Source organism: Gnatocerus cornutus, chromosome 2 (assembly GCF_029298725.1).
Source record: "Gnatocerus cornutus isolate USDA-ARS CGAHR chromosome 2, icGnaCorn1.1, whole genome shotgun sequence".
NCBI lineage: Eukaryota > Metazoa > Arthropoda > Insecta > Coleoptera > Tenebrionidae > Gnatocerus > Gnatocerus cornutus.
This window is the reverse complement of record NC_142234.1, coordinates 8,967,497-8,991,636: the sequence shown is the minus strand read 5'-3', so window position 1 is coordinate 8,991,636 and position 24,140 is coordinate 8,967,497. Positions and strand designations below refer to the sequence as shown.

The 24,140-nt window shown below is 40.0% G+C and overlaps 13 protein-coding genes and 1 long non-coding RNA gene across 17 annotated transcripts; 6 read left to right on the top strand and 8 right to left on the bottom strand.

Annotated features, from left to right (window-relative positions):
- Positions 1-381: 381 nt before the first annotated feature.
- COX6B (Cytochrome c oxidase subunit 6B) lies at positions 382-2,158 on the top strand. Of its 2 annotated transcripts, none has more exons than XM_088030550.1 (2): positions 382-499; positions 1,802-2,158. In XM_088030550.1, exon 2 carries the CDS (start codon positions 1,807-1,809, stop codon positions 2,050-2,052), a length of 246 nt encoding a protein of 81 aa, XP_087886676.1. In that variant the 5' UTR covers positions 382-499; positions 1,802-1,806; the 3' UTR covers positions 2,053-2,158. The 2 variants fall into 2 exon arrangements, with proteins under 2 accessions (XP_087886676.1, XP_087886675.1); XM_088030549.1 differs by lacking the exon at positions 382-499 and adding an exon at positions 1,595-1,687.
- Positions 506-1,601, top strand: LOC148178725 (uncharacterized). The gene has a single exon (XM_088030529.1). The coding sequence runs from the start codon at positions 825-827 to the stop codon at positions 1,599-1,601; it is 777 nt and encodes a 258-aa protein (XP_087886655.1). The 5' UTR covers positions 506-824.
- Positions 2,159-2,208: 50 nt separating the features above from the next.
- LOC148178723 (huntingtin-interacting protein K) lies at positions 2,209-2,728 on the top strand. Its single transcript, XM_088030547.1, has one exon. The coding sequence runs from the start codon at positions 2,313-2,315 to the stop codon at positions 2,667-2,669; it is 357 nt and encodes a 118-aa protein (XP_087886673.1). The 5' UTR covers positions 2,209-2,312; the 3' UTR covers positions 2,670-2,728.
- Positions 2,636-3,248, bottom strand: mRpL42 (mitochondrial ribosomal protein L42). Its single transcript, XM_088030546.1, has 2 exons — positions 3,125-3,248; positions 2,636-3,072 (listed from the first exon to the last, which is right to left on the bottom strand). The coding sequence occupies exon 2, from the start codon at positions 3,068-3,070 to the stop codon at positions 2,711-2,713; it is 360 nt and encodes a 119-aa protein (XP_087886672.1). The 5' UTR covers positions 3,071-3,072; positions 3,125-3,248; the 3' UTR covers positions 2,636-2,710.
- On the top strand, positions 3,234-4,276 carry Cox11 (Cytochrome c oxidase copper chaperone COX11). Its single transcript, XM_088030530.1, has 2 exons — positions 3,234-4,052; positions 4,098-4,276. Exons 1-2 carry the CDS (start codon positions 3,492-3,494, stop codon positions 4,239-4,241), a joined length of 705 nt encoding a protein of 234 aa, XP_087886656.1. The 5' UTR covers positions 3,234-3,491; the 3' UTR covers positions 4,242-4,276.
- A 14-nt stretch (positions 4,277-4,290) lies between these two features.
- On the bottom strand, positions 4,291-6,089 carry LOC148178720 (tektin-3-like). Its single transcript, XM_088030506.1, has 6 exons — positions 6,031-6,089; positions 5,828-5,982; positions 5,532-5,783; positions 4,995-5,486; positions 4,569-4,946; positions 4,291-4,501 (listed from the first exon to the last, which is right to left on the bottom strand). The coding sequence occupies exons 1-6, from the start codon at positions 6,061-6,063 to the stop codon at positions 4,291-4,293; spliced, it is 1,521 nt and encodes a 506-aa protein (XP_087886632.1). The 5' UTR covers positions 6,064-6,089.
- Positions 6,090-6,526: 437 nt separating this feature from the next.
- Positions 6,527-8,607, top strand: Nubp1 (NUBP iron-sulfur cluster assembly factor 1). Its single transcript, XM_088030524.1, has 6 exons — positions 6,527-6,669; positions 6,724-6,962; positions 7,690-7,791; positions 7,842-8,198; positions 8,248-8,434; positions 8,481-8,607. Exons 1-6 carry the CDS (start codon positions 6,630-6,632, stop codon positions 8,513-8,515), a joined length of 960 nt encoding a protein of 319 aa, XP_087886650.1. The 5' UTR covers positions 6,527-6,629; the 3' UTR covers positions 8,516-8,607.
- Positions 8,608-8,669: 62 nt separating this feature from the next.
- On the top strand, positions 8,670-12,930 carry LOC148178718 (lysosomal alpha-glucosidase-like). The gene is made up of 14 exons (XM_088030475.1): positions 8,670-9,038; positions 9,085-9,276; positions 9,324-9,713; positions 9,759-9,907; positions 9,957-10,131; positions 10,180-10,270; positions 10,319-10,557; positions 10,607-10,849; positions 10,898-11,217; positions 11,267-11,400; positions 11,443-11,594; positions 11,644-12,148; positions 12,196-12,395; positions 12,480-12,930. The coding sequence occupies exons 1-14, from the start codon at positions 8,856-8,858 to the stop codon at positions 12,540-12,542; spliced, it is 3,036 nt and encodes a 1,011-aa protein (XP_087886601.1). The 5' UTR covers positions 8,670-8,855; the 3' UTR covers positions 12,543-12,930.
- Positions 12,931-12,953: 23 nt separating this feature from the next.
- Positions 12,954-15,060, bottom strand: LOC148178717 (uncharacterized). The gene has a single exon (XM_088030519.1). It carries the CDS (start codon positions 14,955-14,957, stop codon positions 13,641-13,643), a length of 1,317 nt encoding a protein of 438 aa, XP_087886645.1. The 5' UTR covers positions 14,958-15,060; the 3' UTR covers positions 12,954-13,640.
- Positions 12,954-16,028, bottom strand: LOC148178716 (uncharacterized). Its single transcript, XR_015769635.1, has 2 exons — positions 15,918-16,028; positions 12,954-13,290 (listed from the first exon to the last, which is right to left on the bottom strand). It is a non-coding gene; the product is annotated as an uncharacterized LOC148178716 (long non-coding RNA).
- A 60-nt stretch (positions 16,029-16,088) lies between these two features.
- On the bottom strand, positions 16,089-21,202 carry Tgs1 (Trimethylguanosine synthase 1). 3 transcript variants are annotated; one of them, XM_088050826.1, is made up of 9 exons: positions 20,970-21,202; positions 18,936-19,074; positions 17,926-18,760; positions 17,468-17,858; positions 17,188-17,422; positions 16,880-17,135; positions 16,697-16,828; positions 16,353-16,651; positions 16,089-16,303 (listed from the first exon to the last, which is right to left on the bottom strand). In XM_088050826.1, the coding sequence occupies exons 1-9, from the start codon at positions 21,065-21,067 to the stop codon at positions 16,193-16,195; spliced, it is 2,496 nt and encodes an 831-aa protein (XP_087906952.1). In that variant the 5' UTR covers positions 21,068-21,202; the 3' UTR covers positions 16,089-16,192. The 3 variants fall into 3 exon arrangements, with proteins under 3 accessions (XP_087906952.1, XP_087906953.1, XP_087906954.1); XM_088050827.1 differs by having other exon boundaries at positions 17,468-17,840; XM_088050828.1 differs by having other exon boundaries at positions 17,468-17,840; positions 17,926-18,706.
- gwl (serine/threonine-protein kinase greatwall) lies at positions 19,209-20,962 on the bottom strand. Its single transcript, XM_088050829.1, has one exon. It carries the CDS (start codon positions 20,846-20,848, stop codon positions 19,271-19,273), a length of 1,578 nt encoding a protein of 525 aa, XP_087906955.1. The 5' UTR covers positions 20,849-20,962; the 3' UTR covers positions 19,209-19,270.
- Positions 21,203-21,501: 299 nt separating the features above from the next.
- On the bottom strand, positions 21,502-22,774 carry LOC148178713 (chromobox protein homolog 1-like). The gene is made up of 4 exons (XM_088050830.1): positions 22,436-22,774; positions 22,114-22,356; positions 21,795-22,066; positions 21,502-21,746 (listed from the first exon to the last, which is right to left on the bottom strand). Exons 1-4 carry the CDS (start codon positions 22,643-22,645, stop codon positions 21,722-21,724), a joined length of 750 nt encoding a protein of 249 aa, XP_087906956.1. The 5' UTR covers positions 22,646-22,774; the 3' UTR covers positions 21,502-21,721.
- Positions 22,775-22,896: 122 nt separating this feature from the next.
- On the bottom strand, positions 22,897-23,940 carry ND-24 (NADH dehydrogenase ubiquinone). The gene is made up of 5 exons (XM_088030348.1): positions 23,848-23,940; positions 23,647-23,775; positions 23,204-23,599; positions 23,081-23,157; positions 22,897-23,032 (listed from the first exon to the last, which is right to left on the bottom strand). The coding sequence occupies exons 1-5, from the start codon at positions 23,881-23,883 to the stop codon at positions 22,939-22,941; spliced, it is 732 nt and encodes a 243-aa protein (XP_087886474.1). The 5' UTR covers positions 23,884-23,940; the 3' UTR covers positions 22,897-22,938.
- Positions 23,941-24,140: the final 200 nt, after the last annotated feature.

Here is a 24,140-nt window from a genome sequence, read left to right as displayed (position 1 = left end):
TCTCTGACACCTAAACATGAGTCGGCTGCTGAAAAATTGTCGCTCCAATTAAATAAAAAATATCACGGCTCATAGTTGTTGGAAAGCTGTAAATACGCAAGTTTGTAATTAAATTAGACAGGTGGAATGTGGTGATCGTGTTTACACAGAATTACGATCTGCATTTTGTATTTTTGAATTTTTTGAATGTATATTGTGTTTTATATTTAATTTGGACTCTAATATTTGGTAAATTTGTCGCTATCAAGCAAGCAATAATAATTGCTCTTATTATTCTTAAATTTTATTTTTCGGCGGTTTTTCTTTATGTGTATTATTGGTTGCATAGATATAAACTTACGTAGGTTGGTTAGAATACTGTTTTACCGACCCATCTACTGGTTTTGAAAACCATCTGTTTCTGTGGCGTCGCTGTTAACGCTGCGGAAAATCGGTAATAGACGAAGTGGAAGCCATTGTTGTGTTGGAAAAATCTCCTCAAAAGTCTAGCAAAAATCAGGTATAATAGCGTAGGAATTAGTTAGTTTTAAGTAGAAATGTTATCGTGGGCACATTCGTGGTATTTTTTGCCCAGAGGCGTTGTGGAATTAATTCACAGTCCTCGCCCGGGACAACGTCGTGTTGTCCATTGATTACCTAACACTTAATCGCCGCTTAGATGGTTGGGGGCCCAAACCGACCGCTAAAATGCCCAAAAGTTCGTTCCGTACCGCTGTAGGTACAAAATAATTCCATCATCTCCTGACAGTTTTGAAGATTGAATGAATGTCGCCTCGCTGCATTAACTATACCTGCAAGTTCTCTTGTAGGTCACAGCAATAGTCATGAATCCGTCGTCGGCGGGAATGTGGTGCAATCCGCCGCCCCCAGGCACGGACGAGGACCTGTCCAACAGCTCGGTCAAACAGGAGAGCCCCGAGCGGGCCATAGACCGAATCGATCCGTTTTTAAAGAGTTCCGAATATATTAAGTATGAGCGTAAGTTGGAACACCGGCGGCGGTCGCGATCAAGGTCGCGTCACCGCCGCCATCGCTCGAGGTCGCGGGGGCGGCACAAGCACCGCCGACGCCGCTACAGCTCCTCCAGGAGCCGCTCTCGCAGTCGCAGGCACAAACGCAGCCGGCATTCCAGATCCCACTCCAAATCCAGGTCTCGCTCCAAATCGCATAGGAGAAGGAGGAGGTCCAGAAGTCGAAAACGTTCACGATCGCGCGATCATTCCCACATAAAGCTTGAACCTGAGGTGGAAGACAAAATTAAAGTTGAAGAAGAAGTGGAAGAGGAAGAAGAAGACGTTTCCAATGAAAACCAATTTAAAAATGATGGGTCGTTTATGGAGATGTTTAAAAAGATGCAGGAGGAGGAGCTAAAAAAAAAGGAAGCCGAAGCGGCGGCTCCAGAGACCAAAGTTCCTCCTCCAGCGTTCGGAAAAAGGAGAGGAGGCAAAGTGCTAAAAACGGGAATGGTACAGAAGAATAAATCCGCGAGTCAGGAAGAGGCTGATGCCCAAGATGCGTGGACACTATACATGAAGGAAGTGAAGCGATACAAAGAAGCGTGTTGTGATGATGATTCCAAAACGAGGCTACTCGTTAAATAGACAATTTTTTATTGTTACTATTTAGTTTATCTAGACTTAAGTTCAAAAATTCACAGTGTTTCATATGGACGCTAATCTACTCTTAGGTAATAATCACACGCAAAAAATCATGAAACCTTTGATAATGACATTACCAAAACAAATTCAAGTAAAATAACTTTCATTTTTTAAAATATCGACGAGACTCTTTTTGTTTCCAGACACCATGCCGGCGGCTCTCAAAGTGGAAGATTTGAAGACAGCACCTTTTGATCCTCGTTTTCCCAACACCAATCAAACCCGGTATTGCTATCAAAGCTATTTGGACTACCATCGTTGCCAGAGAATTAGAGGTACCGACTACAAGCCTTGCGATTACTTCAAAAAAGTGTTCCACTCCATTTGCCCCAACGCATGGGTTGAGAAATGGGATGACCAAAGAGAAGCAGGCACTTTTCCTGGCAACATCTAAACATTTCGTGTCTGTAGATATAAAGTAGCTTACATTCTTTTACTATTCAATGTTATGCAGTGTAAATAATATCACTTTATGTTAATAAAGTAACATTTAAACCTTTTTTAAATTGTTTGATGTCACAATTTCAAATTTCTGGTTACTTTGTTTGCTGAATGTTTGCAACGGTGTGATAACACGACGTCATTGCTTGTCGACATAACCTAATTTTTCCGTTGCTTGTCCAAAACTTCTCGCTATTTTCAAATATTAACATTATGGCAGACGAAGAAACAGTAAATGGTAGCAGTGAAGAGCTCCCTGAAAAATCCCAAAAGAAAACCGCCAAATACGACAGCGGTGCTGCCGACTTAGAAAAAGTAACAGACTACGCTGAAGAGAAGGAAATCTCCACACAAAACGTCGCTGGTGCTATTTCGGCAATTGGTGACCGCCGAAACAAAGAAGCCCTCGAGAAGCAAGCCCGCGAAAAAGAACTACTAAAAGTGTCAATTAAAAAAGAAGACGTCGATCTCATTGTTCGCGAGATGGAGATTTCAAGAACTCTAGCAGAAAGAACTTTACGAGAGTACCACGGAAATGTTGTCAATGCTCTAGTAGCTCTTACGAACTAATTTATTACAATTTTGTACAATTAGTGAATAAATTCGAAAAATTACAAGTATTCTCTGTCCATGGGTGTATTTTTGGCACGTTTATCGCGCGCACGAGGGAACCATCGGTGTTTAGTTGTATGGGTCAGATTCATCAGTTCTTGTCTTGCTTGTTCTTCTGTTTTCTTGTTGAAGATTTCAAGGAGTTCAGGTGTGAGTTGCGTTTTTAAAACAGATGTGTCTTGTACTGATACTTCAGGTATAGGCTTTGTGCATTCATAAGGGTAGTCATGTTTTGGATGCCAGGCCACAAAGGTGCTGGCATCATCGGTTAAAACGATTCGATGATCTGGGAACTTGGCAGAGTAGAACCGCTGGGATAGCACGGAGACAAGACGAAATTGGGATAACCTCAAAATCATGACTGAAATATAACAATTATCATGTAATCATCAAAAAATAAGATAATTACTTACTTCACGGGAGATACACTTTTTTGTTACTTTAAATAACGCAAAAGTAAGGATTCTTTAAAGTTTTCTGTTGTTTTTCAGGTTAGTTGTAATCGGAAATAAAAAATATCACTAAAAGTTACCAGAACTTGCTGCAAAAGTCACTGGTAGCTCAAATGTAGGTTATAAAATTAACCTCAAAAAGTTTGTGCCTGTGTAAAATTTCTTTAAATACATTCGCCTATCCGAAATACTGAGCGAACTGTGCATGTTTTTATTTTCCAAGTTGGAGGTGTCTGTCAGGAATTCATTATAAACGTAAATTTAATAAAGTGTGGTTATGTGAGTTGTCATGTTCGTGTTTAAATGAGAATTTAAGAAAAAGTGGACAATGTTTCCCTTCCATCTAGTCAAATTTGTAAACCTTCTTCGCAGTGCAACACCGTCGAGGACTTTTTACCCTAAATTTCGATTTTTTCACAACAGTCCCCATTTGTCTCAAAACGCGAAAAACACCGACAGCCACAGAACTCGCGTTAGATCAACACTCTACTATGTAACCGCGGCCGGGGTAGTTACTGCAGGTCTTAGTTACGCCGCTGTTCCTTTATATCGTCTCTTTTGCCAAGCTTATAGTTATGGAGGCACTACTCAAGCCGGTCACGACGCGGAAAAAGTAGAGACAATGTCAGTAGTGAAACACCGTCCTATTAAAATCAAGTTTAATGCGGATACCGCAGCTAGTATGAGGTGGAATTTCCACCCTCAACAAACAGAAATTACTGTGTACCCTGGGGAGACAGCGCTTGCGTTTTACACTGCAACGAACCCCACTGATAAACCTGTGATAGGAATAAGTACATACAATGTTGTGCCTTTTGAAGCTGGACAATATTTTAATAAAATTCAGTGTTTTTGCTTTGAGGAGCAACAGTTGGATCCTAGGGAAGAGGTATGAGACTGGCGGTGTTGATAAACTGTAATCTTGATTTTCTAGGTTGATATGCCTGTGTTCTTTTATATTGACCCGGAATTTGTTGATGACCCCCTCATGGAGTATATAAATGAAATAACGTTGTCGTATACGTTTTTTGAGGCCAAAGAAGGAATGAAATTACCTGTTCCTTCATTTGTTAAGTAAGAGTTGTAAATAAATGTTGGCTAGTGCATGATTTATTTGAGAGAGATTTTTAGTATTTGATAGTGGCAGTGATAGGAAATGACCTTCTCATTCCCATGCATTTTTCTCTGTCAATGAATAAGGAATTAACTTTGTTATGTAAGTCAGATTCAAGGTTTGATCTAGTTTTCAGAAGCTGCTGGTGTTGGGCTTCCGCCTCTTGAAGTTTTCTGTGGAGATATTCAATGCTGTCCTGAATGTCCACCACTTCTTTGACGAGTCTAGAAATAGAATGAATGTTGGAATTTTAATCACTTGGGAGTGTCGGGAAAATATTCGGTCACATACCTCTCTTGCGCGGTGTCTCGACACAGCTCCACTTGTTTCCGATGAGTCCTAGCTTCCAATCGGGTGTGAGCTACTTTCATGGGGTTAGTCTTATCCATAATCCCTTTTTTCAGCAGTTCAATATTTTTCTCAACATCAAAAATTTCCTGTTGGACTTTGTGTAAATGCATTTGTAGCTTGCTCTTGGTCTCCAGAGTTTCTGCGGCCCTTCGAGCTAACGCGTTATTCGTGTTGCTCCAGGCGTCCCATACTTGAGTCGCCACAGTATTTATTAAATTCTCAGTGTCAGATCGTAACTGAGCTGATTTTCCACGCTCTGACTGCGACCTTTGAACAATTCTGTTACTGTTTTCAGCCCAACTTGTCACTGTAGAAACCCTGAAAACTAACATTGATTTTGCTACAAATAAAGTTGGTGATATCTACGTGGGATCATATTTTTCTATGCCTCCATAATAGTTGATTCCTTTGGAGAAGTTGTTGAGTTGGTGGCACATGTTGTCAATGCCTAGAGCGCCTTCCTTGCTCCTAACATCGGTTTCAAGCTCGTGTTGTGCGGCTCTGTTGTTCCTAAGTTGGTCTTTGACTTTACCATAAAGACACTTGAGCTTTTCTTGGGAGTTTCTATAAATTTCGACTTCTCGGAGAAGGGTTTGTTCGGGGTTGTCATGCACTAGGTCGATGCCATGGCGGTTTTCACGTTGGTAGAGACATTCCTGGGCTATATGAAGAGGACCTTCGATGTCCGAAATTGATTTTTCAAGTGAGCGTCGCGCTTCTTGGAGCAGATCCGTTTCTGTAAGAAGTCGCTCGAGTTCAGTTCGGGCTTCGTTGCGCCAGAACGTTAAATCCGTAATTCTTTCTCCGAGTCGACGTCCGACTTCTCGTTGTCCTTGCGCTGTTTTCTCATCCGTTTCTCTTGAAAAGAACGTGTAGAAGTTAAAGACCCTTTTTTATACACACCTCATAACTCGAATAAACTCGCCTCTGAGTCGTTCAGAATAGTTGCGATTCGTATCAGAGTCGTTGTAGTTGCGTAAGTTGTTGTGGGTCCATTCTATGGGTGTGTAACGAGTGTATAGTGCAGCCCTAGCGGCATGGGCGGGGTTCCGTTCAAAACCTGTTACCAGGTTTGGAAATTTAAGGGGCTCAGTGGCCATTCCATAAGGAGTGTAACACGGATCGATTATTGCATTAGTCACAGGTTGACTGGGTCTAGAAAACACCATTAGAAAAGAGAATAAAAAGGGGGCTCGTACAAGGGAGTAACTTCTACATTCTCATAGCCCAAAGTGGGACGCCACGGATGAGGCCTCGGAGTTTGGTAGTACTGACCGATGCGTACTGGTACTGGGGGACCAGCAACTTGCTCCATGCATGGATCTGCGGCCACAGAACTCCATGGTTGGAGTTGCTGCAAAACATATGTTATTGAAGTTTATTTGTGGAAAACCTAACTCACAGAATATAAAACTGTATCCGTTTTGATCGACATTACCACGTTTTAGGCTCAAATTCAAAAGAAAAAAAATTTGGAGTGTCAAACAAAACATTTGAATTGAAAAATGTGGGGTGGTTAGTGTGTCGCGGTTAGGTTGGTAGAAGAAAACGACTGAATAAAAACTCTTTTCAAATTTTTATTATTTTATTTTTAATTGTGTTAGGCAAACATGGGGCAGATTTAAACAAATTGCATTTTAAATGCTTGTTAATAATCTGTTTTCAATTTTTGTTTTGGGAAAGTTAATCTTGATTTTGTGTAGGTGGCGCATCAGTAGTAAAATTCAATTTTTTAAATCTAAATTTGGCTTTTATTCAAATACAAGGACGGGTAGACTCCACAAAGGTGGTTTACAAAAACTTTCGATCTTATAAATTTTGTGTTTGACTTCTTATTTAACTGAAATTTAAAAATCATCTTCGAATGCAGGGATTTTTGCATTGACTTGTTGTGTTGGCGCCCTGTTCTGAAATCAAATAAAAATAAACGTCAACGTCAAAATTTTACACTTGCTCTCGTATCATATAATGGTAAAGTTTATGATTTTGTAATAATAAAAAATGTCCAGTTCTATAGAAAAGCCCACCAATGCCCCTGAGCGTAAGTCTTATTAATTTTTTTGCTAATTTCGGTATGACATTTTTTTCTCTTAAGATTGCCCCGGTACCGAAAGCGCCGATGCAGGCAAAGCCTCCGCTTGTGCTGGTTGCCCCAACCAACAAATATGTGCCTCCGGACCCAAAGCTCCAGACCCCGGAATTCAACTCGTCAAGGAACGTTTGGAGAACGTCCGAAACAAGATTCTTGTCCTTTCAGGGAAAGGGGGCGTAGGGAAAAGCACAGTGACGGCCATGCTTAGCAGAGGTCTTGCGGCAGATGATAAAGAACGAAATGTAAGCATTACAAAATTTTAGTGATAAAAATTATTATTGAAGTCATGTGCCTATTGTGCAATTGTTTACTTGGCGTCCACTTACTCTATTGTATCGACTTCTTCGTGATTCAGGGCCACCGAATATCATTATTGTTACGAAATTTAAAATTTTTAGTTTTTGTTTAATTCATTGTCATTGTTTTTTTTTGAATTTCCTGTTTTAAGGCTTTGTCTAGGTTTTAGGGACGACGAGTTGAGACTAACAGATTTATCTTTGACACAGGGCAAAGTTGAACGTCTTGTGCCAGGCTGTACGTTGCTCTGTGCCCTAGTTATGTGAAGGGGTGGGTTAGGGTGAATGGTGTCATTGGCTTTATTTATAGAACCATAACAAGAATCGCGATGTAAAAATTCCACGTTTCAATTATTTATGTTTAAAAGTGCAAAGGAAAAAAACAGGATTAGATGGCATTAATTTATTCTATTTTTATTGTTAATCGTCTGGTTTAACAAACGACGAAATACGTATCATGTGTACTTTGTATTGTTTATAGAGTTCCCTTGATAACATCAATTAACCTTTGCTCATTAAAACGCCTTGAACGTATTGTTTTCATCCATAAGTCTGAAATGATAACTGATATAATTCTTTAATTTTTGCCTAAATCCTAGTCAAAGAAATATTAAAAATCTGCGTTTAAATATGTTTTGTCCACATGCTTGAATCTAAGAGACATTTTCTATAGGTTGCCGTCCTTGACATAGACATCTGCGGTCCTTCGCAACCCCGTGTCCTTGGAGTTCTCAACGAACAAGTTCATCAATCTGGCTCAGGATGGTCGCCTGTTGTAGGTTCTTTAACTTCCGTAAAATTCACTTTTACGCTAATTTTTAATAGTACGTCGATGACAACTTATCAGTCATGTCCATCGGTTTTCTCCTTTCATCCCCTGATGATGCTGTTATTTGGCGAGGGCCCAAAAAGAATGGAATGATCAGACAATTCCTTAGCGAAGTTGACTGGGGAAATTTAGACTACCTTTTAATGGATACCCCACCAGGAACCTCAGACGAGCACTTGTCGGCCTCCACTTACTTATCCCAAGCTGGTTTAACAGGGGCGGTGATCGTAACGACCCCTCAAGAAGTCGCTTTGCTAGATGTCAGAAAAGAGATCGATTTTTGCAAGAAAGTTAATATACGGATTTTGGGAGTAGTGGAGAACATGTCCATTTTTGTGTGCCCCTGCTGCAAGGTTTGTGTAAACGCGAGTTGAAGGCTTTATACGAAATTCGAGTTTTTAGAGGTTGTCAGAAATATTCCCAGCAACAACAGGAGGGGCTAAGAAAATGTGTGAGGAGTTGGGAGTTCCATTTTTGGGGACTTTGCCCCTTGATCCTATGATTGCACGGTTTTGCGATGAAGGCAAAGATTTCGTCAGCGAATTGCCGAATTCTCCGGCCGTGGAGTCCCTCAACCAAATCGTCAAAAGTAAGAAATTCAACCTTTTAGATTGAGTTTTATATTTGATTTTTAGAACTTGTGGCCGTTTGCGAATCCAGAGAAGAATAAAAAGTGTGGGTTCGATCGTTTTTATTGTAATTTTAAGTAAAATCTTTATAATGTATGGTGTTTTTTAAATAAATATATTTTTTGAGTTGGTACTTTTGTTTTTCTTTAGATTTGAAATTTTTCGCTCATGCAGAAGTCCAGTGGAAATTGCTAAATGTCATCTAGAGGTTGTGAGGTTATGTGATAAACGTCAAAACAAACAATGATATCAACAATAAGTTTCCGTTAAAACTTCAGCGATAAACACTTTTGACCGCGACACTATTGTTCTTCGTCTCTCTTATCACAGGATGTGAAGATTTAACTGCAAATAATTTGCTTTTACTTTCCGCTAATCGACATGACAAGAATTCGCTATTTACTGCAAGCGTTTAGAGCCCGGCGTAATCGTCACCTGTCTAGAACTGAATCCGTGTCATTTGAAGCCTTTTGTAACGAAGCCCCCCAGCCGAAACACTCCGTCACAAAAGAATCGTCTTTGGACGGTGATTTCAAAGGTTCTCCTCTAAAGAAGCAGCGCAGTGTAAGTTAAAACTGACTTTACCTTTCAACTTAGTTACCATTTAAAGGGCGAAGCATACGTCCGCTTTTCAAGACAAAATAATGAATCAAAGAAGTACACCCGGTCAAGTATCCCAGCGGTGTTGCTGGTTATAACGCTACTGGCTGTGTTTTTCGTCCTTCCTTTAATATATTTGTTGCACTGTTTTGGAATTATTTATGCACAAGAACGGTGTGAGCATCATACCTTACCTGAACAAGTAATGTATAAAAGTATTGTTGATAAGAGGTATAACAATATTTGTAGGGCCATTACGTCCAAAAACCTGATCAAATTAAAGTTCCTTCTAAAGCTTTACCTCCTCCACCAAAGCCCGACTATGGAAAGTGCAAGATTCTGGAAGAAAATGACCGGTTTGATTGTTTCCCTGAAAATGGAGCAAATCAGCAAAGTTGTGAGGCGCGAGGATGTTGCTGGATCCCTGCAAAGAAAAAGCCAAAAACCAAAGTTGATATATCTGTCCCATACTGCTTTTTCCCTTCAAACTACCCGACCTACAATTATATAAACGTTACGGAAACAGCGTATGGTTTAGATGCGTTTTTGAGGAGAAATTTCTCGACTGCGTATCCCGACGATGTAGAGGTCATAAAGTTGAGTGCTAGGTTTGAAACAGAGACCAGGCTGCACATTAAGGTATGAGATCAGTTCCTTTAGTACCAAGTTTAATGTGTCTTAAAGATTATAGATCCTTTGAGAAATAGGTTTGAGCCCCCATACCCCGAAGTCCCCGTGGTGGACAAAGCAGCCACGAATCTGACGTATTTGTTTTACATTGACTCAACAAAGAGTGGGTTTAGAGTAATACGAAAATCGGACAACGTTGTCATGTTAGTAGTTTTTTTTATAAGTTATTGTTTTTTACCATTGAAATTTTAGTTTTGACGCTTTGGATTTGCCCAACTTTATTTTCTCCAACCAGTTTTTGCAATTAACGGGAAAACTACCATCGTCCTACATTTACGGCATAGGGGAACACCGGAATAGACTTTTGCTATCAACCCAGTGGTCTAGGTTTACCTTATTCAACCACGACTCAATACCATCATTTGATGTAAGCATTCACAAGTACACATAGCGCTTCATAAATTTTGATTTCCAGAGAAATATGTACGGAAGTCATCCTTTTTATCTTATCATGGAAAACTCCACCAGCAGCCATGGATTTTACCTTCAAAATTCCAACGCTATGGGTATGAGGTAAATTGCATGGTTTAGTTTCTAGATTTCAATATTTGCAGATGTGATCTTCCAACCCACGCCTGCAGTTACGTTTCGTCCCATCGGTGGTGTTTTAGACTTCTACTTCTTCCTGGGTCCTTCTCCAAGTGACGTTATTAGCCAGTACACGGACCTGGTTGGGAGGCCATTCATGCCGCCGTATTGGGGGTTGGGCTTCCACTTATGCCGTTTTGGTTATAAAACTCTTAACCGGACCAGACTGGTGATGCAACGAAACATCGACGCTGGAATCCCATTGGTACGTGGATATTTTTATATTTTCAACCTTTTAATGGTGAGGTTTGTAGGACACCCAATGGAACGACTTAGATTACATGAAAAACAGCAACGACTTTACTGTTGATCCCGTCAATTTCAAAGGTCTTCCCGGTTTTGTTAAAGAACTACATTCCCGGGGAATGCACTATATTCCTTTGGTTGACCCAGGAATCAGCGGCAGTGAGGCACCAGGAACTTACTTACCGTATGAAGAAGGGGTGAAAATGGATATTTTCGTGAAGAATTCCACTGGGCAGATATTCATTGGCAAAGTGAGTAATGTCCAAGAAGTCGACTAGTTTTCCAATAGGTTGTGTTAGGTTTGGAATAGTGGTACCACGGTATGGCCTGATTTCACCCATCCTACCACCGTGGATTACTGGACTCTTATGTTGAAGTCTCTGCATGATCTGGTACCGTTCGATGGAGCATGGATTGATATGAACGAACCATCGAATTTTCTCTCAGGCGCCGTTACAGGCTGTCCTAAATCGAATTTAGAAAGTCCGCCGTATGTGCCCAGTATTGACGGTGGTGTCCTTAATTACAAAACGATGTGCATGTCGGCGAAGCACTACGCTGGCTCCCACTACGACGTTCATAATTTATTCGGATTTACAGAAGCAATAGTCACGAGTTTGTAAGTAAGAAATTAAGAAGAAATCGCGAGTGTAATTTTTTTGCCGTAGCGCCATGTCCGAAATTAGGGGTAAGCGCCCCATGGTCATTTCTCGCTCAACCTTTTCAGGCCATGGTCATTATGCTGGTCACTGGAGTGGTGACGTGGTCTCCGATTGGTTAGATATGCGTTACACCATACCACGTACGTATTTTTCTATCATAATTGTTGCTCTAATCCTCGCAGAATTATTGAGTTTTAGTTTATTCGGAATCCCCCTCATGGGGGCCGACATCTGCGGCTTCAATGGTAACACAACCAGAGCTCTCTGCAACCGTTGGACCCAATTGGGCGCTTTCTACCCATTTTCTAGAAACCATAACACTGATGATGGAATTGTAAGTACATAAATTAGATCGTTTATGGTACTTACCCATTTTGTCCTAGGACCAGGACCCGGTCGCTATGGGCCCCGAAGTTACAATATCTGCCCGCAAAGCCCTTTCCATTCGTTACCAATTGCTTCCATACTTATACACTCTATTTTGGACAGCCCACGTTCGCGGAGATACTGTTTCAAGACCGCTGTTTTTCGAATTCCCGAACGATACTGAAACGTATGATATTGACACGCAGTTTTTATGGGGCTCTGGTTTAATGATCATTCCGGTTTTGGAAGACAATACTACTACGGTCACGCCGTATTTACCTAGAGGGGTTTGGTACGATTTTTACACCAAGTCTCCAATTGTGAGTCAAGGAGAAAAAGTCAATCTTTCGGCACCGTTAGATACTATACCTTTGTTGATACGAGGGGGTTGCATTTTCCCCCAGCAAGCACCTAAGCAGACGACAACAAGTTCCAGACTTAACAAGCTCGAGATTTTAGCGGCAGCTGACGAAGAAATGAACGGATATGGAGAATTTTATTGGGACGATGGGGATTCGCTCAGTACGAAAAGTGGCTCTCTAAAGTCCAAATTTGATAGTTGTTTTCAGATTCTTATGAAGAAAATCAGTACAGTTTGATTAATTTTTCGATGGAGAAAGGAGTGATAAGGAGTGAGAATTTGTTTTGGAGTAATAACGAAAGCCCGCCGAATTTGGGAGCAGTGACTGTTGTTGGTTTGAATGATCCTGTTTCTGAGGTGCTCGTCAACAACATTGCTCAAGCTTTTAGATATGACACTATACATAAGGTGAGTTTTCGCTTCGCTTGCCAAAAATTTTACTGTTTTTGTTTCATGTAAACGTTTGAATTTATTAACGATGTATTTTTGCAGTATTTACTGATTGAAAATCTCGACGTAGAACTACAGAAGTCTGTAGTAGTCACGTGGAAGTAAAAGTGAGTTTAATAAGGCATAATCATGACAAGCTCAGTGGCGACTCGTCACATTTCTTTGTTTATAACGTAAGCGCCACCAAAGATTTGTGTGCCAATTAGAGGTTACCCGCTATTGTTAATCGTTAATCGATGTTTAAGGCTGTTTGGAATCGACTGAGCAATTTACCATAAGCTTAAGTGTTACAATTAGTTTTTAGGAATTATACGTAATAAATTTACTTCACAGTGCTAAAATTAGTACAAATTTAACAGATTTTTTTAATCAGAAAGGAAATTAGGTAAGGTTAACGGTGGTACTAATTTTGTCAGTGTGAATGTAGCTTTAGACAATTGTCGCTTGTAGGAATTGACTGTTCTTAAGGAATAAAAACTAAAGATTTGGGAAATTTTGTTTAAACATTAGCTCCAATAACGATTTTTAAGCTTTTATTTTAGAGTGGAAGGGGATGAAAATGCCCATAACAATAATTACATCAAAAATTATATGTTTAGAAAATATGGTGATAAACTCTGACCAGTGGTGGTCCGAAAGTTCTCTAACAAGGAAATATGGCACCGGCAAATGCCTGCAGGAACACTAAAACGGCAACTTAATATTAAAAGACCACCACTGGTTTTTTATATAAATATAATCACACCACGAAATTAGTTTGGATAGAGTTGTGATGCCAAACAGGTTAGAAGACGAATCTACAATTGCCACGAAAGTTATTGCACTTAAAATCTATAGATGCAAATGGAGCACCCTGCAAATAAAATAAAATCTCAACTAAAATTATTTCAACAAAACTCTTTGGTCTTATAATCAAGTAAAAATAATAAAAAATAGTAAAGCTAATTGTACGGGTTCTCTGCACAAGTAAACCGTTTGGCTTTTCCCTTTGGTATTGTGACAATCATAGAGTGCTTAAAGCTAGTTTTGATTTGTACTCGGGTTTACACCTTGGGCAAGAACAGTGCGGAAAGCCATTGCCACCCGTCCAGGTACAATTTCCCAAACAAAGCGCTATGAAAACCGGGCACAAGACTTAGAATAGCAAACAGTCATTTAAGCTACCCTAATCTAATCTAAAGTCTACATTGTACTACAGTTTGATTAAGACGTCAGCTCTTCAAGAAGTTCTTCGGTGGATCTTTGTTCGTTTTTGAATTTCTCCATATACTGTTTCGGGACCGTCCACTCCAGAAGGATTTCCACGTTCTTTTTCAGCTTCTGTGCCACGGAGAGGGTTAAGTCTTTGCACGGCTCCCGACCCGAGCTTTTTATGGAATCAACGAGGATATCATCGATGAGTCTTTTGTTAAATCCCAACTCCTCTAGCCGCTCCTGCGAGGATATCTTCTTCAAGAGGACAGCGAGGAGAAAGCGCATCTTCTCTAGCGACATAGGAGGGTCAATCACACTGACCTGGAGATCGTTTTTTTGGTGTACATTAGCGTAATAGTCTTTACAATTTGAATAATGACAGTCGAGATCATTTTTCGTCTGATGGAAGCTCCGGCAATGGCTGCAAACGTATGGTTTCGAACTTTTATGAATGCACAGCATGTGCTTCTTGAGATGTGGTAGCTGCGAGAACGAGACGTTTTCACACAAGACGCAAACAAACGGTTTTTCTCCTGTGTGTCTTCGAATGTGCAATTTAAGGGCAGTGGAATGGGCAAACGCCTTCCAGCAAACCTGGCACCTATAAGGCTTTTCTCCTGAGTGTATCCTCTGGTGTACAGTAAGCTGCGACCTCTGCGCAAATCTTGCCCCACAATGGGCACATCCGTGTGGTTTGTCTTTCTTATGCACCCGCATATGTTGCGGCAAGTGTCCTTTCAACTGTTTATTACAAATCTTACAGTGAAACGCTTTCAAGTTTCCGTGGTAGCACGTCAAGTGCTTTTTTAGTGCGTCGCGTCTGTAGAACTTCTTTCCACAGATGTCGCACACATAGTCTCTAATCTCCAAGTGCCCTTTTATGTGGAGCTTCAAGTTGGCGGAGCACGTGAACGCCGACTTGCATATGCTGCAAGTATAGGGTTTTACCCCCGTGTGCGTTCGCATGTGTTGAACCAATTGCCCTCCACGAGCGAATGTCTTTGGACATACTCTACATTGGTAAGGTTTAACTCCTGTATGTATCCGTATATGCAATCTCAATCTCTCCTTCACCGGGAACTCTTTGTTGCAATAATGGCACACGTACGTCTGCAATGTTGGTAAACCAATCGAGTGCTTGGCTGCCACGTGGTTCTTTAGCGAGCCAGCTTGCCGGAACCCTTGATTGCACTCTTTGCACACGTACGGGCGCTCGTTTGTATGCACCCTTAGATGCTTTTTGAGATCGTGCTTGGTCAGGAATTTTTTTTGACATACTGCGCATTCGTGCTTGCGCACTTTCTCTTTGGCTTGCGCATTAGTCATTTGTGTTTTTGATGGCTTTGTGACTAGAATGTGTTAACATGCAACCCTGCACCTTGTGCATACAGTTTATCCCCCAACCACCAGAGAAATGTTATTAGTAGAGTGATCTAGATAAGAGTTTTGGAAGGCTCCATCGCCGTGACCGAAACAACGAACCATCACCTCACCTGTAAGAAGGATTTACTGCGATTCGACTACAAGTATCCTAACCAAGGGTTGTGTTCATAACTCCATCAACCCCAATAAAAGTAAACTCGAAAACTTGTGGTTTTTACCAAGGATGTTAGGAAGTTTGTCAAAATAAAGATTAGAGGGTTAGATAGGTGCAAAATTTTGCGTAAAAAAGATACCAGAAGCAATTGAAGGATAGCAGTGCGATAGAAAGTAGCAAAGGTGCAAAACCTATCCAAATTTCTACAGTGATTTGCGCAATTCTTTTTTGGCTCATAAGGTAAATGGTGGCTATCCATGGTCAAAAAGAGCCAAATATTTATTTAAGCCGCAATTTATGATTAGGAATTGAACTAGCAGCATTGTTTGCGCATAAAAAAGTAGGTGTTGTTTATGTGGGCGGTGCTTAGATAACCATTCCTTTGATTCGCTGACCTTGAGGTGGGTGGAGTTATGAACTGGAGGAGTTTTCTTAGATTTTTTGAACATTCCAGCCAAAGAAAATCGTTTAAAACTCTGCATTTCGGGATTATTTTTGTTAAACTAGAATGTAAATTATAGCAAAAAAGATTGTTATAAAGAAGCTAAAAGAGGTCGATAAAAATATGATTATTTTGCTGCTACGAATGTATAACAGTGTTTGTTGTACTGATCCGAAGAAGAAAATCCTTGTAAATGCCTATTTATGCAATAGTTTACAAACAGATGACTAATGTCATAAAATTGTAAATAGATCGATATTAGAAGGTGAGATACTTTGCTACTACTAAAAATGAAAACTGGACTCACCATTGAAGTAGTCATCTTGTAGGAATTTCAAAAGAAATTGTGCAAAATTTCGTTTTAGTTTACCATTGTGGCCGAATTTATGTTTTCACTCCAACTGTCAAATAGTTGGTGGAAAGTAAAAAATCCCTAGTTCGTCAGTGCTTACATAACCGCGCGAAAATTAAACGATAATTTCAGACATGTTTTAATAAAATAAAATACAAAATCAGAATTAATTACAATACACAAACTTATTAAAAACAAACACATGAAAGATTCAACTTAATCTAATGGAATTACATTTTTTTAATGAGATCGCTGTAATAGGCAGTAATTGAAACAAGTTTTTTCTTCATGAAATTTTGCTCAATCTCTACACCTCCTGCTGGCTTTGTTTCGTCGATTAGCTACAAATAAAATAATAGTAACATTTCAACTTTCCGTCCCAAAACTCACTAAAAAAGCGTTGCTATTTCTTGGTAAGAACACAGCGATATTGCTAGTAATCGCCCTCCCTACTTCTAGAAGCCTAGAAATTGGTAACGGCTTTAACATTGACTCTAAATCATACACCACTTCCTTCAAATATGATGGTCCACCCCAAGGAGGACTGAGAAAGAGCACATCCGCTTTCAAATCTGTTGCCAGTTGAAAAAAATCCCCAACAATGAATTCGATACGGTCGGCCACACCGTAAACTTCAGCGTTGTTGCGGGCCAATTCGATTTTTTTGGGATCGATGTCAATTGCTATAACTAAAAAACGCTTTGAAAAGTGATTACAAAAAATGTAGGCTTTACCTCGTTTGCAAGTCATTGCAAATTGGATGGAGTTACCTCCTGCTCCACAGAAACCATCTATGACGACATCACATGTGCATCTTTGTGCAATATGTCTCGCGACTTGTTCTGGGGTAACCGAATACCAGCTTTCTGTGAAAATAAGAAATTGTTTTTGGAGAAGTACTTTTTATTATAGTTAACCTTCATCCAGTTTAATGCCTTCGTCGAATTTGCTAAAAAGATTGAACCTCTTGTGCCAGTATTTACGCAAATGAATATTTTCTTTGATTTCTGGAGGCATAACAATTTTCTTCTTTCTTTTCTTGCGTTTAGGAACAACGGTATCGTCCATTTGTTCTTCTAGTTTCGGTGGTGTTGTTACCAATTCCAGAATTGCCTCATCTGCGGAACTTTGCTTATCATCCGAGCTATCAGGCAAAATACTTTGGAATTTTTCCTAGAAAAAAAAAAACACCTCAATGGGGATACTATCACAATTAAATGATTACGTCTTCAGAAGGTCCAGTTTTGTCGATGGCGTTACCATCATCATCAAAATGGATGTGCTTGGGTCGCTCATTCCGTAATTTCAAATGGCGATTTTGCATTCGAATGTGTTTCATTTTATAAAGCACTTGCCCCGTTAACGGGGTTCTATTGGTGTCATGATATTCCACCCCCATAAGATTGAAGGCTGCTTTGATTCTTTTGCGACAAGACTCGAAATCGCCCGATACCGACGAACTAGAATGTTTCTTTTACTTTCGTTTGACTTAGATCATACTGTACCTTTCTTCTGGAGTATCGATTTCTTCCGTTCTTTCCCTTTTGGTGTTACTTCCAAATGAAGTCGGTAGCCCGAGTGCTGCCATCTCTGATTTTTCCTCATCTAGACTATCGTATCCGCATTGAATTTTGGTTATTTCGTCCATTCTGCTATTCTCTTCGCTAGATACTTTTAAGTTGCTCAACAAATTACCTAAAGACGTTGCTACGTTGCTATTGACTTGAATAGGACACCTGACGTCGTCGTTTTCTACTTTTCCTTGGAAAACTTTATGAATATTTCTTTTATTTTGTTTACTAGGGTGCGAGGGGCTGCTTAAATACGCATTGGCTGTGCCGGAAATGCTGTTGTCGATCTTTTCACCAGTTACCACATCTGTAGGAGTGAAAGGAGCTAAAATTAGGTAAGGATTTTAAATCTGTTGTGGCACCCGGAGTAACAAGCGTGTCCCCAAGCTTACCAGAAATGTTGAGATCTTTCCAAGACCCTATAAACAGCTCATATTGTCTCATGAACTCCTCCTCGTAGTGTCTCTTCCATAAGACGTGCCATTGGTGTTGGTAATCCTCTTCGTGCTCTTCCGAACTTGTAGAACTTAAGGAACTCTGCACAGAGCTCACAGATGAGAAACTATCGGAACTGTGGGAGCTCTGACTTAAATCCAATGAAGAAATCGTCATCCTCGTCACATTAGTCATGGAATCCACCGTTCTCAATGAGCTCGCATGAGATCCACATCTCGAACTCAACAATTGCTCCACGTCAGTCTCGCAATCTACGCTCACTGGAGACAGGGGATTCCATCCCTCTGAAACCTCCGCATTTAATTTATCGTCACTCCCTGATAAATCCCTTATAAGAATTCTATTTTTGACATCATGGTCACTCCTTCTATCCTCCTCCTTCACCTCCACGTCCAATGTTAACTGTTGGCGCCGCTCTTTCTGTTCACCTGCTTGGTTTTGTGCAAAATGAAGATAGTCAGGATTGATGTAAGCGCTGTATTTTGCAATCCACGATTCCCAGATCAGTTTTTCACCATTGTGGGACCAAAATTTTTGCCAATCGCTGTCGATGTCGTGCCGGATACATTCAGTCAAGTCGGCGCCGCTATCACTAGATTGGAGGCCGCGATGAAGGGGGCGGGGATCGTGAGAGTCACGGAGACTGTCGTGTTCGTCGGTGGACAAATTGTCGGTGTGGGAGGCGCTGCAGTAACAACTGACGGTCTCTGGTTCCACCTTGAAAGATATAGATGAATACACACTGGCCATTCTTGTGCCAAACTTGAAAAGCTGAAGAAGCAAAGATGAATGAATTTGAGGAACACATTTATTAAAAAAACAATTTCGTAATAGTGCTAAAATCACTAATGTGGAGAAATGTGTGAATAACGACCAGATATTACTTGCATTTCCATAAAATCAGGCCAATAATCGGTGTCTATTTATAAATTATTGATTTACTCACATCTTGTTTTAGCTTGTTCCTTAGGATTTGCGGCAGAGAATTGCATTCGCTTGAAACTTCTTCATCGATCAAAAGTTCTTCTTCAGAAGCACTGAATTCAGTCGAGAAGACGGAACGTTTGAGTCTATCATCTTTGTTTCTAAAATTGCAACAGGACATGTTAAAACAGAAAATTGCACGAAGTTTTGTGCCTAATTACCTACTTTTGTGTTCATGAGACTTAAATTTTTGTCTGCCATTTGAAAATGGTCAAAGGTCAAATAAAACAAATCGTTCTCAAAATAAATTTTATTGATCACATGGAAATCTTAAATCTAGTCAGACTAATTGGTAACCTACATTTCAAAATTAGAGATATTAAAATTAAGTAATTCGTTCCTAGCTTGAAAATAACCCGTATCTGTTAAATCATAAGGATCAGGCACAAATGGCGGTTGTGCCTGCAATAAATTATTCCAATCCGTGTTTTTGAACACTTTCAACTTCATAACTTCCGGAGCTTTAGGCCTTTTTTCCGGGTCAGGAGTTAAAAAACTTTCTATAGCATCAACTGTATCCTTTGACAAAGCTTCGTCGTCAGTTGGCCATTCTATATTATGTTCCAGAATGTTTTTGAAAACTTGTTGGGGAGTCTCGTCGTTAAAGGGAGGAATCCCTGTCACAAACTCGTAGAAACAAACCCCCAGAGCCCACCAATCAACGGCACAGTTGTGGCCCTGTCGCAGTAGCAACTCGGGAGCTAAATAGTCAGGAGTCCCGAGAATTCTTTGGTCAGAAGTCCATTGTCCTCTTCGCACGGATTTTGGTGTTCTGTATGGAGTCCTAGGAGTTTTGGGGGTAATGGGGCTGACTATGTTCTCTCCACTTTTCACGTCTTCTTTTGGTATCGCGAAACGGGTAGTCTTTAAAGCTTTATTAGGTTTTTGACTTGAGACAGGGGTTGAAAAAGTCACCCCTTTAGGAGGACTCGTTGAGTCAACTCGTAAAATCTCCATTTCTCCTGTTAAACCTGTTTTTATGTATGACTTGCGCGGGTGATCAGGTGTAGGTGACCGCTGCTTTCGCTTCCTTTCGCCCCCTCGTAGTTTGTAACATCCTCTGCGACTAACTGGGGACGTCGTACACGTTGACTCATCGTTTTGGGTGCTCGTACATGTATAATAAGAACTACCGTCAGTGACTTGAAGAGAGGCTCCCTCGGCTGATAGAAACATGACTCCCGACATAGCTGAACCACTCGTGTTGTACTTCTCCAAGTTGGTACCTGAGTCGTCATGTTTACTAAAATCGACACAATGTCGTGAGTTTCCAGACCCGAAACTAAGATGGGAAGTCAGGCTTAAAAGCTGGCCTGGTGTTCTTGTACACAGATTAGGCGTGGCGTTTTCAAAATCTGAAATTTCCAAATCTCTGTGGATTTGCACACAAGACAGACCAAAATCAGTGAGTTTGACGTGACCGTCTTTGGAGAGAAGCATGTTGTCCGGCTTGATGTCACGATGGATAATACTGTGATTATGGAGGTACTGGAGGGCCAAACACACTTCTGCTACGTAAAAAGCTGCCATGCTCTCATCAAAAAAACCATAAACGCTGAGTAACGACTTTAAATCGCCCCCAACCATGTAGTCCATCACCAAGTAAATAGAAGACGCTGTTTGCAACGTGTAGTACAACTGCACACAAAATGGGCTCTTCGTCAATGCCAAAGCGTTCCTCTCGTTCACTACTTGCGACACCATATTCTTGTTCACCATTTCCGTCTTTTTCATCACTTTAATCGCGTACATTACGTCGGTGTTGTTCTTTTTGCACCCCAAGAACACCTTCCCAAAAGCCCCTCGACTTATGGGCTTGATAATGCAGAAATCATGGATCACAGGGGCTTTTGCCCCATTTTCATTGCTCGTCATTGTCGATTGCTTAACCGGGCATTGTCGATTTTATTTATGTTTCGTGGAAAAACCGTTTTTGCAAAGGTACTTTTAAATATAATGGCGGCACGGTTTGACAGATGACAGAATCATAACCTACCTTAGAAAGACTCTGCTGCACAAACAGTAGATTTCTCTGGATTTATCACGATTCCTTAAATAAACTTCGGCCAATGCGTACCACGGCAACTCGCACATATTAAGGGGATTAGAACTGCATTTTTGGGGGTGAATTTCGAGGAAATTTACATGATTGCACAGGCACCTACAATGACAGGTGCACCAACATGGCCGCGGGTATGAAAGCTGTTAATTGTTGAGAATCCTCATAAAAGGAGAATTTTAATGAGCAGCAAGGGAGAAAAAACTAATGTTAATCGAAAAGACCGCATCGAATGCAATTCCGGTAATTATTAACAATTCTGGATTCAAATATTATTTCAGTAAGTCTGGGGAATTCAATGTGTCATATTGGTATTGATGACACTTAGTATGGCCCCCTCATAACAGAACACTTTTAAAATGTTTTGACTTGTTTCTAAACCATATTGAAAAAGCCTTCGGCACAATTTGGAAATTGTGTAACATGGATTTTTATAAAAATTTATTTGCACAGACATGAAGTGTAGAAGTACATACTAATATATTATTTTTATTTCAATAAACATAAATTTGTTGTACAACAAAAAAACTTTTGCACAATTGAAATGAGATTGTAGACTCTACAACTGAGAAGTATTAAACACCATTTTCATTAAATCAAGTAAACAATTCCAGTTTTCTAGAAAAAAATGTTATAATATATTTTAAGATAAACACTGATATCTCTGAAAGTATTGTACTACTGTTTTCTTATTCAGCATCATGGTAATGTACCCTAGAGAAAAATAAATAAAAATTTAACTGTATAAACATAAATATTTACCTCTGTCTTCCTTTGTTTCTTCTGCTTAGTCTACGCCCGCGTACATCTGTGGTAAGCGTAAATCTATCAGTGTGCGTTCTTTTAACCCTTAATTCTCTGTGATCAGATTCTTTAGCTCTTTCCACCTTTTCCATGAATCTTTTGATTAAATCTTTACAATCCATGTTATCTTCAGGCTCCCAACTGTTTTGTTCTGAGGGATAACCTTTCCATGACACCAAAAATTCACGCTGACCATTCTTCTTGAAGTAAACATCCAGAATACGGTCAACCTGTGATTATAAAATGAGAATAAAAGATGCAACTATGATTATTTTACCTCAAAATTCTCATTTTCATCCCATGAAGTATCAGAAGATTTTGAGTCTCTTCCCTTCTTTTTTGTAGGCTGTATTTTGGTTTTTCCCTTCTTTTTCTGTTTTGCTTTGTATTCTGCAATCAACTCTGCACAATTCAGTGTTGATTCAGGTTCCCAGGTGTCTGATTCAGGTTCATAGCCTTTCCATCTAATCAAATAATGACGCACCCCTCTGATGTTTTTTTCATCCAAAACTTGCTCAACCTGATGAAAAATATAGAATGGTTTAAGGGAATTTGGCATTATAAAACATAGAAAACGCGCCAAAATCTTTTTCACTGACCTCATATGCTTCTTGTTCGTCCTCCTCCACTTTATCCTTCTTCGAGGCGCTCTTCCGCTTGCCAGATTTTCGTCGCTTTTCCTCGGGTTCTTCTTGATCCTGGTCGGCTTGATCATCGCGTTCTGATGCATCACCATTTTGATCTTCACGGTCATCGACACCGTTTTCCGGAGTTTCAGCTGCTTTACTCTTTCTTCCTCTGCGCTTCATTCTGTATTTTTTTTATTTAGAGATACAAAAGTTGTTTATAATTTATGAGGACGCCACGGAAAATGGCTACCCTAACAGTGTTGCCAAAACAAGCCAGACAGAAAGTCAAAAATGACGCCATAACACCACTGCGAGAGGTTCAAATTGACCAATCACAGCATTGCGGTGAGTCATATGATACTTATATGATTAGGGTATTGGTCGAAAAAATCATGTTCAAAAAGTGAGCTTTGAGGCTCAAAAACAAATGGTAAACTCTAAAGATAATTTATTAAAAAAATCACATTAACAACTTAGAGGTCCGCGCGAACACCGAAACCTGGACCCGGGGGCTCCCCAGCCAATGAAGTGGGCTCACCAATAGGTTCTGATGCAAAACGCCCACTCCTGTAATAAAACATTTTTTTAAATCGTATTTCAACCTTTTACTACTACCTTGGGCCTGGTTTTGGTTTCTTGTTATTCTTTAAATCATTCAAAATCTCCTCAGTGTCTTGTAGAGTCAGGTCTTCCTAAAAAAATGTTAGAAACAATCTCTTGTATTTAATTTCTATTTACGTAATAATCATCATTGATTTGAATCATCGGTGCGTTGACACAAGCTCCCAAGCATTCCACTTCAGAAATGGTGAACATTCCATCACTAGAGGTCTCCCCAACTTCCAACTTTAAATTACACTTGACTGCTTCTAAGATCTCATCAGAGCCCCTCAACCAACATGGAGTTGTTGTGCATACTTGCAAATGATACTTTCCTGTTGGTTTTCTCATGAACATTGTATAAAAAGTTGCAACTTCATAAACTCTCATTCTTGGTAATTCTAAGATTTCTGCAACTTTATGCATTGCAGAAATAGGGAGCCAACCATGTTGTCTCTGAGCTAGATCAAGTAACGGGATCATGGCAGCGCGTTTATGACCCTCTGGATAAATAGCTAGAATGGCCTCAACACGCTAAAAAAGTTCTTTTAGACAAGTGTTTCTATATAAACAGAAATTACTTTTTTATTATCAGAAGTGAAATCAAAAGGGATGTCTGGGTTATCTTCGGGGGTGTCCCTATGGTTGAAAACAGCCTCATGTTGGAGACTCGAAGCAGTTTGTAGGGCACGGGCCCCCAAAGTTCTTCGCTAAAAAGTAAGGTTATGTTATGTAACAGCAAAGAAAGCTAAAGATAAGCATAGTAAGGCTGCAATAGTTACCAAACATGTTCCTAATGTTCTAATCGTTGTCAACATGTTGTAGAATTCACGAGTTTTTGAGTAATTTGGAATTTATTCTGCTGGTTGACAACTGACGTTAAGTCAGAGGTGCCAACGTTGATGACACAATAAATAATAGGGCTCATGGACTAGCTTCACACAAGTTTTAATGGGCGTGTCGTCGCCCATGTGTCATCCAATTTCCTGTCAGACTTGTCAAAATGTTGTTTTGACTATTTTAAGTAAATAAATGATTACTCTGCCGCCTTCCTCGACAACAATGGTTTAAACGA